Raw genomic sequence first — 15,270 nt, 5'->3', positions numbered from 1 at the left:
CTCGATGACTCACACTGACCTCTCAAGATCTGTATAATATCTCCTTATCCAGAGATAGAGCTCGACTGCTTATTTATTACATGTAAAAGAAACAGAAAAATATACTATAGATTTTATTGACAAGTTTTTTTGTTATTAGGCCCACCGGATAAGGATTTTTCAAAATGAGAAATGGTCAGTGCAATGAATATATATATTAAATTATATATTATTATTATTATTTTATTTTATTTACAGTAATTTTGCATTAATTGTATTAAATTCATATATATATATATATATATATATATATATATATATATATATATATATATATATATATATATATTCATATTTAATAACATATACATAAACTGTGCAATATGCAATCTGTGTGTATATACTGTATTCATACATACATAGTTTATATATTCATTTTATTCAATTATGCATACATTATATATATATATATATTATATATATATATATATATATATATATATATATATATATATTCACAGACTCATAAATGAATGCATAACACACACACTTTATATTATCCTTAATTGTATTTAATTATGCATTCATGAACCTGTGTGCATGTGTATAAAATTATTATAATGTATATAATTAAAAAAAAAAATCTTAAAGCACATAGCTTGCACTGTGACAAGAGAAGGAAGTTGGGTCGCTTTTTATGTTTGCTTTATTCAAAATGTCCTCTTTGTACACACAGCAACATAGATAGTACAGCTAATTCCCAGAAGTCTGTCAAGGTGCTGATAACTTAAAAAGGAACGCTCCAAAGACGTATCCCTTTACAAAAACACAAATAGAAACAAGGCACAATGTATGTTCTCTCATGACACCAGGGTTCTACCCATAAATTACACAAGATACATTCATCTAGATTACGTCGTCCTATAAGGGCAAATGCACACGTGCTACACGTATGATTACATAAGAGGTCCAGACATCTACATGCGCCTCTAGCTCTGCAGAACGACACAATCCTACAGTAACCTGAACATTCAAATAGACACTTTAAATATTCATAGCTGCAGAGGCAGGTGCGGGTCCTAAATGCGCACATACAATTACAGTCAAGAAGACGCTTTGGGTTTGCTCACAGATTTAAATTGTACAGACTGAGCTTTGTGTGAACATTTTAAACCTGGTAATAGAAACGCTTTTAAAATTCTAATACTGCATCCTACTGAGAAAACAAATCATGATGTTTATATATATCTTCTGTTGTGAATACAGAACAGCTTGAATCCTGTCTGTATATGAATGTAGAATCAATAGTGGTTAGATAAAAACTAATGCTAACCTCCATTCATACCGACTCGAAGCACAATGTTTATTCATTAAGTCACAGGCCAGCAGTGAAAAAATAAATAAATATAAAATTAAAAAAGAAAATAATTTGTCCTAATTGGCTAGTGGATCCCCTATATGCAAACACAGGATAAGAACCGTTAACGTCACCACAGAAAGACACAGAAAACAGTCCAAATATAACACACAATTTCTCAACAACTTTCAAGATTGGCTTTGGTTTATAGAAAGGCATATATTATATACATAAATAAACTGACCATCGACTATGCGTTCTACGGGCCTCGGTTATGAAACACGAGCAGAACAAATTTCAGTGTAAATCATTCTTAAACCATTCTTACATAAATTGCCGTTCAATTCGATGTGACAATTCATGCAAGAGTGGATTTATGAACTGTCTACAAGGACATTTGTTCTGTGTGTTTAATGAAGGCGCTGTGTGCCCGGCAGGGATCTAGAAGCAGAAATTATACTGCATTTATTTTAAATTCCCCCTGTTAGCAGCAAAGGGAGGCTACTTTTGGTTGTGCAATTGTGCATTATTTAACTGGAGGGATATTTAGGCTTGATCTCACATTGAGTCATGTTCATTTGTTTGGGTACAACCAAAGGACAGACGCAAGCAGGGCTGCAGGTCTAGACTGATGAACTTAAGACCAGAGTCGCTTCACCCTAAACTGATGATTTCTCATCTGAAAAAAAAGGAATAAAATGTCTCTTTGTATAGTCTGTTTTCTAAAACAGAGGACTAAACACAGGTTTCAGTCAAGTTTTGGTCCAGGGTAGGAAGTGGTCAGAGATGAACATTTATATCCAGTGCAAAGTGCTCAATGTTCCTTCAGTCTAGAAAGAAACAGAAAAATAGACTTGTATCGTCAAAACTGTATTTATAAAAGTTAGGAAGTCTCCTGACTGTTCTGGCCATTGATTTGTAAGAACAAAACAGCACTCACTCGACAGCAACTCCTGGCCGGTTCCTATCAGAGCGAAGCTCCTTCATCACAAGTCTCAGTAAAAGCTGAAGAACATGCAAACAATTTTTATTTTTGTCATAATTGTGTGAATTCTTAATTTAGTTCATTTATCACTTGTCTTAAACGTGCACTGTGTTGTTAAACTGTATTCACTGCAAAACCTGTTTCCCTGTGGGGGAGTAAAACTAGTTTTTATTCTATGTTCCCATACTGCATTTAATACTAACAGCTTCTGTCCAGCTCCAGAAAGGCCCAAAACCCATAAGCATTACGATTAAGACATATCTGGTACTTCTGTTGGATTGACAAAGCTGCTCATTTTCAAACATTTTTATTTACAGAAAGCAGAAGTGGCGATATATTTCATTCAACAAAATACTTTCAAATAATTAAATTCAATAACAGTTGTAGAAGTTTTAATAGCAATGTTCTTCGGGGATATTATTACTAATAAATATACATGTCTTTCCTAGTCCTTTATGATTTGTGGGTTTCTGAAATGATTTGAACCCACAAAAGAACTTAACATAACTGGAAAATTCATATTCATTATATATATACATATATATATATATATATATATATATATATATATATGACCCTGGACCACAAAACCAGTCATAAGGGTCAATTTTTCGAAATTGAGATGTATATATCACCTGAAAGCTGAATAAACAAACTTTCCATTGATGTGTGGTTTATTAGGATATGATAATATTTGGCCGAGATACAACTATTTGAAAATCTGGAATCTGAGGGTGCAAAAAAAAAAATCTAAATACTGAGAAAATCGCCTTTAAAGTTGTCCAAATGAAGTTCTGAGCAATGCATATTACTAATCAAAAATTAAGTTTTGATATATTTACAGTAGGAAATTTACAAAATATCTTCATGGAACATGATCTTTACTTAATGTCCTAATGATTTTTGGCATAAAAGAAAAATCAATAATTTTGACCCATACAATGTATTTTTGGCTACTGCTACAAATATACCCCAGCGACTTAAGACTTTTTTTGTGCTCCAGGGTCACATATACATGTGTGTTATTTAAAGCTTGTTTGTTATTAAATCATTTGAAGTCCTTTAAAGTGTGTTGAGGCCCCCTAGTGGGTCCCAGATTCCTGGTTGAGAACCACTTGTCTGCAAGTCTTCTGAAACTAGATACTGATACTAACTATGTGTGAGAAACAGACTCAAATTTAAAATATTTGAAAATGTAGGACGGAAGATTGTATGGCTTCAGAAGACCTGAAATGTACATGAGGTGTATGCACTACTTTTATGGTGTTTTGTAATTCTTTTTGGAGCTTAATAGTCTCTGTATGGGAAAAGCTGCATATAGGTTTTTAGGAAAAAACAAACACAATAAACAATGCTGCAGTCAGCATTTATTTCAACTCACCAGCAGTGCTAAAAAGTCTGCGGTCATGAGCATGTAAAAGACCTGATCCCAGCCTTGTGCTGACAGCAGCCCTGCCAACAAAGGTCCCACAGCAGCACCTGCAGAAGATGAAAGGTGCAAGAGTGACCTCTCTCAGCTCCGCATGACACAGCGCCACAATAAAACATCAATGAGTGTCTGGAGATATGAGAACTATAATGCTCTTACCAACAGACCCAGTGCCGTCTATAATAGCTGTCACTGTAGACAGAGCCCTGGCATTGCCCTTCAGACTCTTGTGTGTGCCCTAAAAAAAACAAATCAAATAATACATTAAAGAAAAACAGCATCTAACAGAAGAATAAGCATATGATTACACAAACACACACTAGACCTGATAAAAAACAGACAAACACTCACCAAGTCAGCAGAGACAGCAGTTGTGATGAGAGCGTACGGTCCGTTGACTAAACCTCCACACACCAGCAGCATGCCTTTATAGCAAATAACAAACATCAGACTGTATGATTACTAAGAATAAGAATATAGCAACACACAAAAGTTGGTATCAGCTGTCCGCTGTTTATCTCATTAGTTCTCTCATTTGAATCAAAGCAACGGCCGTCAAAAGCTCTTATGTAACTCTGAAAGGCAACATTAGGATTGGATGTCTTACCAATAGTGGGACCCAGGCCAAACTGACTCATCATAGAGAAGCCGTAGAGCTATTAAAAACACACACACACACACACACACACACACACACACACACACACACACACACACACACACACACACACACACAAACCACTGTCAATGGTGACACAGCAAAGAGCCTTTAAATGCACAAGCTTCCTGTATTAGATCAGCAGAATGACATACTGTGGGCGCAGCCAGCAGAAGCATCACAGCACAAGTGGTGGCCCTCTTTCCCATCTTATCAGAGAGCACTCCAGCCAGGATCCCTCCTACACACACACACACACAAACACAAACATAGAAATACTTAAGGGTCGTGATTTGATTTTCTGCTTAATCATAGCACTTCTATGTAAACATGAGGTCACAGACTACCATCTTTTGTAATATTATAAATGTCTTTACTGTCACTTTTGCTCAATTGAATACATCCTTACTGAATAAAATACTAAAATAATCTTATTAAAGTCAAACCTATGAATGGTAGTGTTGATAACAGTAGATAGTTTTGCTTGTTTAGCAGGGGACAGAACGGTTTCACGCCGTTTAAATGTTTGAGTGATGAAACATGGATTAATAGGAAAATACAAGGTAGGACGTGTCCCAAACAAGTCAAGATTAGGAAGAACTTGTTAGTATAGGGGTTTTACGACACATCACAATTTCTTTCATCATTAAAGAAACCAACCGATGAGTGGTCACAGATGTGTATATCAACTATTAATGCCCACCCCAAATACTAAACATAAAAAAAAAAAAAAAAAAAAAAAAGGACTGATAAATCTACACACCAACAATGCCTCCCACATCAAACAGAGTTGAAAGGTCTCCAGCTTTCTTGGCATCAAGGTGAGCTGAGAAACAGGAAATACATCTTAGTCACTGCGCTATATTAAAGAAATAGTTCACTAAAAATGAAAAATTGCTGAAAAATATACTCATCCTCAGGACATCGAAGATGAGTTTGTTTCTTCATCGGAACAAATCCTGAAAAATGTAGCATTACATCACTTGCTCACCAAAGGAAACGCTCCAGTGAATGGGTGCCGCCGGATCAAGGCATAGATGTATATTTTGTGAAGTGAAACACTGCATTGTTTGTAAGAAACAAATCCATCATTAAGGCATTTTAACCTTAAACCAATGCTTCTGACCAAAATATGAGCCCGTAATCCAAAATAACAATTTGTCCAGAGAAAAACTTTTAGACTGTTTTCACTTTCATCTGTGCATATCTCTCTCCTGATTCAGACGAGATTACTTTTTTTTTTACTTTAGAAAGCAATATTATGGATAGAAGACTCATATTTACATATACATAATGGACTCTCATTCTGACGGCACCCACTCACTGCAGATGATCCAGTGGTGAGCAAGTGATACAATGCTAAATTTTTCCAAATCTGTTTTGATGAAGAAACAAACTCATCTACATCTTGATTTGGCCTGAGGGGGAGTACATCTCAGCGAATGTTTTATTTTTGGGTGAACTATTCCTTAACCACAAAACCAAAAAAAAAGAAAAACTCTACATCAGGGGAACTACAGAAATTAAGTATTTGTTGTCACAATATCAAAGAAATGACGAGATCTCATATTAAATGTTGCGAGTTACCTGCTTTAGTGATGTAGAGGGGGAGCCAGAAGAGGAAGGTATAACTGACCAATTTGGCAAACAGCAGACAAAGAGAGAACTCCACCACTCCCTGCAAACACACAGCAGGAGAAACTTGAGTGACGCTGTAACACACTCTGAGTGATGGACAGACGGAGGGGCAGCACTCACAGGAATGCGCAAAGCTCCCATGAAGCTGATGGCTGACGGTTCGGCCTCGCTCTTCACCACCACCACCTGCTGCACAGGAACACACACTCCGATGCTCTCCTGTCCCAGCAGAAGCTCTGTGTCCCAGCTCTAACAAACACAGCACAGAAGACAGAACAACAAGATATCACAGGTAATACTTCTAAAGAGTGACGGATATAAAATATACAGTCTGACAGTGAGGTGAACAAACCTGTGCTTTAGCTCCTGGCTTGTACTGCAAGTAAAGGTCTTTGTGTCCATTCACACCATTCCAGTTTTTATGAAGCTTCTGATAAAAAAAATAAATAAAAAACATTCACAATGTTCGTAAAGTCACATAGATGAAAAAAGAGCAATGCAATAGACAGGGTATATTCTGCATGTATTTGTTATATTAATTATATCTTATTATCATGATAACACAGGACACTTGGGTAGTTGAAATGACGTAATTTTTCCTCTCTTTATTTAGTAATTCATTTATTTAACTAGACATTATGAAGGGCCAAATAGGCAGTTATAAAAAAAATCTGAATATTTATTTATAAATACTGAATATAGTTCTTAATATGAATGTAAATCCAAATATATAGTTACAAACTGAATTCTAATTCTAAATATACCGATACAAAACAGAATTTATAAATCGAAATCCAAACATTAATTTATAAATTCTGAATATATTATAAAATATAAATTTATAGATGCATAAAATCAAACCATGCATTTATAAATTCATGAAAATCTGAAAATATAGCTATAATAAATCCTGTGAGTATATATTAATACATCTGATCAGGCATATTGAAGCTTTTTATATTTAACTAAACCAAACAAGCTCAGACTAAATATAATTACTTCCTGTTTGCTCCTTTATAATATATGCAAACATTAATTTAACAACTATTAAATAATAAATGTTTACATTATAATAAAAAAAAAGAAAAGGAATATTTCAGCTTTTAAATACGTATTTGTCATTCCCTGAAAAAAAACAGGTGATATCAAAAAGATGAGTAAAAGTGGGGAGGAGCTTAATAAAATGGCCACAAGTTACAGAAAGAAAAGATTTCCCTAAACACCTGTTAGAAAAAAAAAATGTTTTGTGTCTGTCAACTAGCAATATATTATATATCTAAATGCTAAATATTTGCATATATTTCCAATAAGTGTATCCGGTGCTAGTATCATTGACCCGATTCCCAATTCACTCTAGACTCTAGAGATAGAGTAGACAAAAATACTGCGGAGTAACACCTCCTAAATTGCAATTAATTAATAGCTATGAATATTTAAGTATGCTTTAGAGGCAAAGAAAGGGTATTTGCATAAACAATGACAGAGAATCAATAATTATGCAGCGGCAAGCTGAAAAAAAAAAAGTGTTTGAAGTTTCTCTTGAATATGATTAATTCCTCCTACACAGTCAAAATGAGGAACAGAGGCATCAGTCTGCATTTGCTCCTGCTGTCACCTCCTTCCTCCATCCCTAACGTCTCTGTTCCTCCTGATTAGCTACTCCTCCTGAATCAAATCAACCTGATGAAGCGTTTCAGAAATGTGAACTCTGCCTGTGTTAGAAGAGCACCTCACGCTCTACTGAGACTCGCAGGTGTACGCATCACAGGGCCGTTGTCATAGCGACTGCTGTTGAGCATGAGTGCGTCATGTTATCAAACCTCAGACCGCTGGGAGAAGACATTAACACACAGACTCCGACTCTCTCTCAGGGTTTGTTTAGATAAAGCAAAAATAGAATTTTTCTGCATATCTGATTCAAACTAGTTTTGTTTTTGTCACGTGAACAGCAAAAAAACACTTTAAATCTGATATTTACAAGCCCAATACAAACCACAATGATCGATTATTTTTTTTTTTTTATGAGTATTCACAGGCCTGTCTAAAACAAAAATAAAAAAAATAAAAAAATAAAATAAGATTAACTCGCCTGCAAAATTATAGAGCAGACTTGTCATTCCTGAGAGACTGACTTGGAAACCCACATCAGATTTGTGTACAGTATGAACAAAGCCTTAAAGGCATATACTATACCACTGTTCAAAAGTCTGGGGCTGGTAAGATTTTTTTTTTAATGTTTTTCAAAGAATCATCTTATGCTCACAAAAGCTGCATTTATTTGATCAAAACTCCAGTATAATATTGTGAAATAGTTTTTCAATTTAAAACAACCGTTTTCTATTTGAATATATTTTAAAATGTAATTTATTCCTGTGATATAAAGCTGAATTTTCAGCATCATTACTCCAGTCTTCAGTGTCACATGATTCTTCAGAATCATTCTAATATGCTGATTTGTATCATTATCAATTTTACAAATAATTTACTGACCCAAATTTCACAATAGAGTATACATTCATTATATTCTTGAACGCCAGTATGACTGGAAATGAAACTAAATAAATGGTGAACTGACCTGATTGCTAGAAGCTGAGCTCTGTGCACTGGCGATCTTCAGATCATTAGGGTCTGGAGATACAGAAGCATTCGCATTAAAACCCACCAACCACTTTGACAAGTGCTTTGTGACAATTTTTCACCCAGATACATTTGCACAAATAAATAAGACAGAAGACATATTCACTTACGCTCTATTAGAAAGAGGAAGCAGATGACTCCCATAGCAGCGATGATAACTCCGGGGACGATGAAGGACAGACCCCAGTTAGAGGAGACATAATACCCAGCGATCAAAGAGCCCAGAATGTTGCCCACTGATGTGTGAGAGTTCCACAGACCCATGATGAGGCCTCTCCTGACACCACAACACGTATGCAACATTTATTTGTGTGGTAATAACAGATCTGTTATCACTTGAAGTGCAACTAACAGGATAAGCATTGCTTCATCTCAAGCATCTGAGCAAATGAAAACACTGAATGCTCATGTCTAAAGTTGTTTTATCAATGTTTACATTTATGTTTTATTAAGTATAATGTTAGTGGAAAGTGTAATGCTTCTCACCTGCCCTTGCCAAACCAGTTGCCAATGCAAGTCACAACACTAGGCCAACCAGTGGTCTGAACCAAACCATTGGCCACCTACAGACAAAAAAAAAACAAGAGGTACTGCTTAATGAAAATATTAGAATGATTTCTAAAGAATCATGTGACACTGAAGACTAGATTAATGATGCTGAGAATTCAGCTTTGCATCACAGGAATAAATTACATCTTAAAATATATTAAAACAGTAAACTGTATTTTTGATCAAATAAATACACTCTTGATGACTATTAGAGACTGCTTTTGTATGACACCTACCTGAACAAATATATAGAAGCCCAGGCTATGGACGTCATAGACGTATCCCAGTCCAAACAGACAGGTGAAAAGACCACTGGTCAGCATGCCCACAGTCAGGTACAGGCGAATGGGCAAACGCTCGCCAATTATTCCACTGAAAAGATTGTATAAAGAACGTTAGCAACAAAAGGTAAACATATTTCATTTTGGTAATTTAGTTCAAGGCATTTTTTTAGGTACATAAAAACTCATTATTTCTCAATTTATTGAAAACATGTCTTGTTTATAGCAAAAGGTCAGCTCAGCTAAATATGAAAGTTCTGTCATCATTTACTGACCCTCAAGTCGTTCTCAATCCATGTAACTTTTGTTCATCTTCGAAACACAAATAAAAACATTTTAAATAAAACCCAAGAGATTTCCATTCCTCCCTGGAATAGCCATTACACTAAACCTTTATAAAGTTCTTAAAGACACGCTTGAGTGTCCATTTAAAATGTTTGATTGCCCTATTTATCAATATTTATATGCAAATTAAAGCCTAAATTGAATCAGACTTTTGTTTATTGTAACAATGTCTTTATAAACTTTTTAAAGCATCAATGACTACATTTACATGGACATCAGTAATCTAATTATTTACCTTATTCTAAATGAGACAATATTATGATTAAGGTGTTTACACAAGTTGCTTTTAGAATATTCCTTTCATCTTCCCATTTCACATGTTATATTACGTCCCCACATGACAAAATCCAGAATTTCATGATTAAAAATATAGTTCGTCTTCGTTATGATGCCAAATACAGTTTTGGATGTTTAATTTTTAATTTTACAAAAGCTTCAAGTGCAGATAATTATTTGTCATGCTATACGTGCAAACAGACAACGGTGTTATTGAAGCCATGCTCTTTTATTTGCCTTCAAACGGTTGACTACTGCCAAGTATCCTGTCGCAAAATGCGGCGAAAAGTCCTACACGACGATAATAGTGTGATTAAGGTATGTACTTGTCTATACTGCACTTCAGTAATGTGACTAAAATAGGAATACTCAACATGTATTAATTTGGTTTTGAGTTTACTTCAAGTATGACTTTAGCCAGATTAAGGTAATCAAAAATCTCTGTTTACATGGTAGATTCTTAATCAGAAGGTTGTCTTAATTAGTATTGTTGTAAATGCACTGAATGTTTTGGTGGAACAGACTTGGAGTGACAGACATCTCTCAGGGTTCATTAAAATATCTTCAGTTGTGTTTTATGGGTTTGGAATGAGATTAATTAGTGAGTAAATGACAGAATTTTCATTCCTAGATTTCTGAAAATCACTCCACTTTTTAAGCCATTTTAGTGCAAATCCATAAATATTGAAGTGTTTTGTATCTGTTCTTACCTGAGATACATGCCTATGGCGTAAGCACACAGGAAAGAGTAATCCATTGCTCCAAGCAGCTGCTTATAGTTATTTCTGTCTATAGGGACAGAAAAACAGAGATGTCAAACTGGCTGAAAGTGACAGAAACACATACTGCTATAAATATAACATCCTTTAAGATCTAAATCTTACCGAATGGTTTCCAGCTGCAGTCTAGCTCTGGGTGAAGTACAGGCTGCTGACTGCTGCTGCTCTCTGAAGGTGCCTCCATCACATGAGAGCAGTTCTTATGGAGCTCACTCTATATGAACACACACATACATTTAGTCAAGGCTGAGACAGGGCATAGACAGCAAATTAAAGGGATAGTTCACCCAAAAATGAAAATTGCCCAATGATTTACTCACCCTCAAGCCACATGACTAAAAAAATGTCATGGCTCTTCAAAGCTTTATAATGGCAATGAATGGGGGTCGAGATTTTGAAGCATAAAAAGTGAATGTAAATTGATGTATTTGTGTAAGAAAAATATCCGTATTTAAAATTTAAGCCTCCGCTAACTGTCGAATCCGCGCTCACGAGAGTGGCGTTCAAGCAGATGATGTAATCCACTGGAACGCCACTCTCTTGTGAATGCACATACATTTATAAAGTTTCAAATATGGATATTTTTCTTACACAAATGCATCAATTTGCTTCAGAAGGCTTTTATTAACCCCCTGGAGCCATGTGGAGCACTTTTTTATAATGGATGGACGCACTTTTTTGGGCTTCAAAATCATAAGGCTTAAAGTTGAGTAAATCATTGGGTCATTTTCATTTTTGGGAGAACTATCCCTTTAAGGCTGGCTAAAGTAAGTTCAACATCGTTAGATTAACTCAGATGAATGAGTTAATATGTGACAGAAAATGGCAGAAAAGCACTTTGAGTTCCAGTAAGCGCTAGGCCGGCTGATAATAGTTCTGATCATGCCATCTCAGAGCAATACAGTGTTGTCTGAATGTTATCTCATGCAGAGATGATAAAAGTTGGATAATAATTTTGGCTCTAACTATATACTACAAAACACAGTTTGTTTTAAAAAATACTATTTTTATACAAGTACATGAGCACATAAGTGCATGTAATCTTTAACTTTAGTTAACAAAAAAAAATGTGTTTGCAAAGAAAATGTAAAATTCAAATAAAAATATAATTATTATTTCTGGCAAATATAAAAAACACATTGCTACAATTAAAACAATACAAGTAATCAAGCACTTAAATGTATATAATTTAGTATACATCACCATACACAAAACTGTACAGTATGTATGCAGATAAAGTTGGATATACTTAAACACTGGACTTCATTTAAAGTTGGAAATTAAAACTTCTTGATGGATTTGTTTCTTACAAACACACAGATTATCTCTTCACGAGACGTTAACTGATGGACTGGAGTGGTGTGGATTACTTGTGGATTATTGGGATGTTTTTAATCAGCTGTTTAGACTCTCATTCTCACGGCACCCATTCACTAAAGAGGATCCATTGGTGATGTAATGCTACATTTGCCTGAGGATGAGTACGTTTTTATTTTCAGGGGAACTCTCTCTTTAAAGGGCATGCTCAGTTTGAGAGGGGTTGAGTTACCTTTACAATGCTGATGGGCTTCCTGGACAGATGGAAGCTCGTGTAGAGCAGGAACGTGAGACCAAACGTGAAGGCCCTGTACCTGTGTGAACCAAACACAGCAAAGTTCAGTCAGGATAAGGAAATAAGTACATTTTACAGTGAAATGTCCTCTTGTCATGCTCTGTACAAAACAGATTAAAAGATTGGCTGCATTCCAAAACAAGCCCAAATACGAATACTGGACGTATGCAGCTGAACCCACTGTTCAGATACGCAAACAACTTTGCATCACAAGCAAATAAGTCAGAAATTAACGGGAGCCCGTCTGTTGCTTAATGTCATACTAAGGCAGAGCAGGTCTTTTATCCATTGGAAGTCCACTACTATTTTACATTCCAACTAGCAGCTGAAGTCCATTTTTCTCTTGATTTATTTCCCCTTTCGTTCTGTCACACAAAGCTACTTGTACACACTCAACTGATTTAAAAGCAGTCTAAATACAACCCATGTGTTTTATAAGCGATGTAATGGTAATACATCTATTTAAACTACAAAATTCTGCCTTTTTACTTTAAAATGCACTTATAACCACCATGATAAAACAGGTAAAAACTAGATGATGAATGAGATGATACACACGCAAGTCATACACACGCAAAACACCATCAGGGTAGCACACAACACGAAAATAATGAAATAAAAATAAGAGAAATGCTAAATGCATCCTTTATATAAAATATGATCATATGACGTGTCATGCAGAGAGTTCTATTTAAACTATTTGGTCATTTTACATTAAGTGGGTTAATTTTATAATATTATAAAGCATTTTTTTACAGTATTTCTACAGTGCACTGCATAGCAAGTCTGTCTGGTTTAAAAGAAACCTCAAGTAACTCTACCTGCTCATGCAGCATGTCAGAAGTTAATATCATCCCTATGTCCTTTTTCTGAGTTTATAAGAGTTTTAACACACCTAGTCTAGCCTGTGTGTTCCGATGAAGAAGCTCACTAAACCGGATTTTGCACAATCCTTTCAGACACTGTGTTGATGACGCAGGAATGCAATGGAATGTAAGCTCTGATTAAACAGACAGGTGTGTATACATTTTTACATGCGTCAGCTTCTATGGACAACAGAGAAAATGACTTCTTGGTTTAGTACAGAAAGGATGTGTTAAGTTTCGGATATATTCTATACTACTCTCCAGCACAGAGCAGCTTTATTAATGCCTGCTCAGCAGACCCAGACTTAAGATTCTTCTTATTTTGGGGAGAAAACAGCTGGAATTCTACAGAATGGATGCTAAAATGTGTTAAACATATACTCTCATTGATAGCTGAAACCACAGTCAAATTTACTAAAATACTTACTTTAAAAAATATTCAAAGGCTGGGACATGTGTAGAATAACAACAAAAGATGTTCCAACTTTAAACCGGAAATTAAGGCTGGGTAATTAATTGTATTTATTTTTAATTATGACTTTTGCTTTTCAACATGAAAAAATAAATAAATAAATAAATAAATAAATATATATATAAATATAAATATATATAAAACCTTTTCTTTTTATAGGCCTATATTTATTTGTGTTTTAGTTATATTTTAATTTAATGGAAATCCTGTTTTGAAAAGTTCAATAAATGCCTGAAGATGATTATGTTTTTTCCCATAATCAAACAGCCCTATGGAAATCTGCAATGTTTTGCATGAGCAGATTTGGGTCTGTTGATCAACAATAGTGAACACAGAGCCAAAGAAGGTTTATAAAAGAGACAAACTCACCACTGGTCCCTATTGAAGGATGTCAAGAAGCGGATGCCAGGTGGGACTGGTGCCATGCTTATGCTTGTGTGTGTGTGTGTGTGTGTGTGTGTGTGTGTGTGTGTGTGTGTGTGTGTACTTGTGTATTACAGCTGCTTAGTAAATCTCATAAAGATGTTAGGCAGGGTGCCTGTAGATATAGTCACAAGACCCATCTCTGACCGAGAGGACCTTGTGATTTGATCAGAAAGGCACAAGATCCCATTATGAAGAGTCGCATCCGTGGCTTTATATCCTGAAGAGACATAAAGGAAAGGATGAGGGACTGAAAGGGAGGTGAACACACAAACCATCACTTAGTTAAACAGTATCAAGTTCAGCGCATTATCAGTGCTTTCATCTTTTAGGAAACGACTGACCTGTCAAAGCTCATAAATGACGCGACGTGGCTGCTACTGTAATCAGACCCAGTGTCTCTGAGAAACAGGTCAACCTGTGGTTAAACAGAACAATAAAATTACAATAAGCATTCAATTACATTCAAATAAGACTCTGAATAAACGTACTACATTATTATAAGTGTGTGTGGTCTCTCGCAGATACTCTCGCTTTGTATTAAGGTCGTAACAACACCTTTTATGTGATCGATAACACGCCGTCAGTGCATTTGTCAAAACTATAAGCGCATATATAAATGATTTAATTAGAAAGAGCGCTGTGGTCTTACCGTATCCACGCTCCGGTCGGCGTCGTCTCGGTCTTTAATAGCGACCGTCTCTCTTTCGCTTCCTCGTCCCGCAGGGTGGGTCGATGATGATGACGCCAGCACGAGCAACCGGAGGACGTAGAATATTTCAAAATAAAAGACCCTATTTTGACGTAAAAAATTATCCATGCCGTACAAGACAACAATTCAAAATACATTTTAAAAATTAAATTTATTGAAAAAAATGGAATAAGTCCATGAGCAAAGACAAAACTTTAATAAGCCACATGTTACTGAATATACATAAAAATAATTATTTATTAACATTTATTACAGAGTGCAAACAATATATT

The 15,270-nt window shown here is 35.3% G+C and overlaps 1 protein-coding gene across 1 annotated transcript; it reads right to left on the bottom strand.

The window, feature by feature from the left end:
• Positions 1–667: 667 nt before the first annotated feature.
• LOC109058088 (glucose-6-phosphate exchanger SLC37A1-like) lies at positions 668–15,065 on the bottom strand. Its single transcript, XM_042730836.1, has 22 exons — positions 14,939–15,065; positions 14,631–14,704; positions 14,349–14,506; positions 14,233–14,318; positions 12,463–12,544; positions 11,019–11,127; positions 10,845–10,923; positions 9,469–9,604; positions 9,170–9,246; positions 8,794–8,960; positions 8,622–8,674; positions 6,399–6,476; positions 6,167–6,295; positions 5,996–6,086; positions 5,172–5,234; positions 4,564–4,649; positions 4,358–4,406; positions 4,102–4,175; positions 3,910–3,988; positions 3,703–3,800; positions 2,277–2,341; positions 668–2,166 (listed from the first exon to the last, which is right to left on the bottom strand). Exons 4-22 carry the CDS (start codon positions 14,286–14,288, stop codon positions 2,151–2,153), a joined length of 1,587 nt encoding a protein of 528 aa, XP_042586770.1. The 5' UTR covers positions 14,289–14,318; positions 14,349–14,506; positions 14,631–14,704; positions 14,939–15,065; the 3' UTR covers positions 668–2,150.
• Between the last annotated feature and the right edge of the window lie 205 nt (positions 15,066–15,270).

The sequence above is a fragment of the Cyprinus carpio genome, chromosome B9 (genome assembly GCF_018340385.1).
Source record: "Cyprinus carpio isolate SPL01 chromosome B9, ASM1834038v1, whole genome shotgun sequence".
NCBI lineage: Eukaryota > Metazoa > Chordata > Actinopteri > Cypriniformes > Cyprinidae > Cyprinus > Cyprinus carpio.
This window is presented reverse-complemented; position numbering and strand designations above follow the sequence as displayed.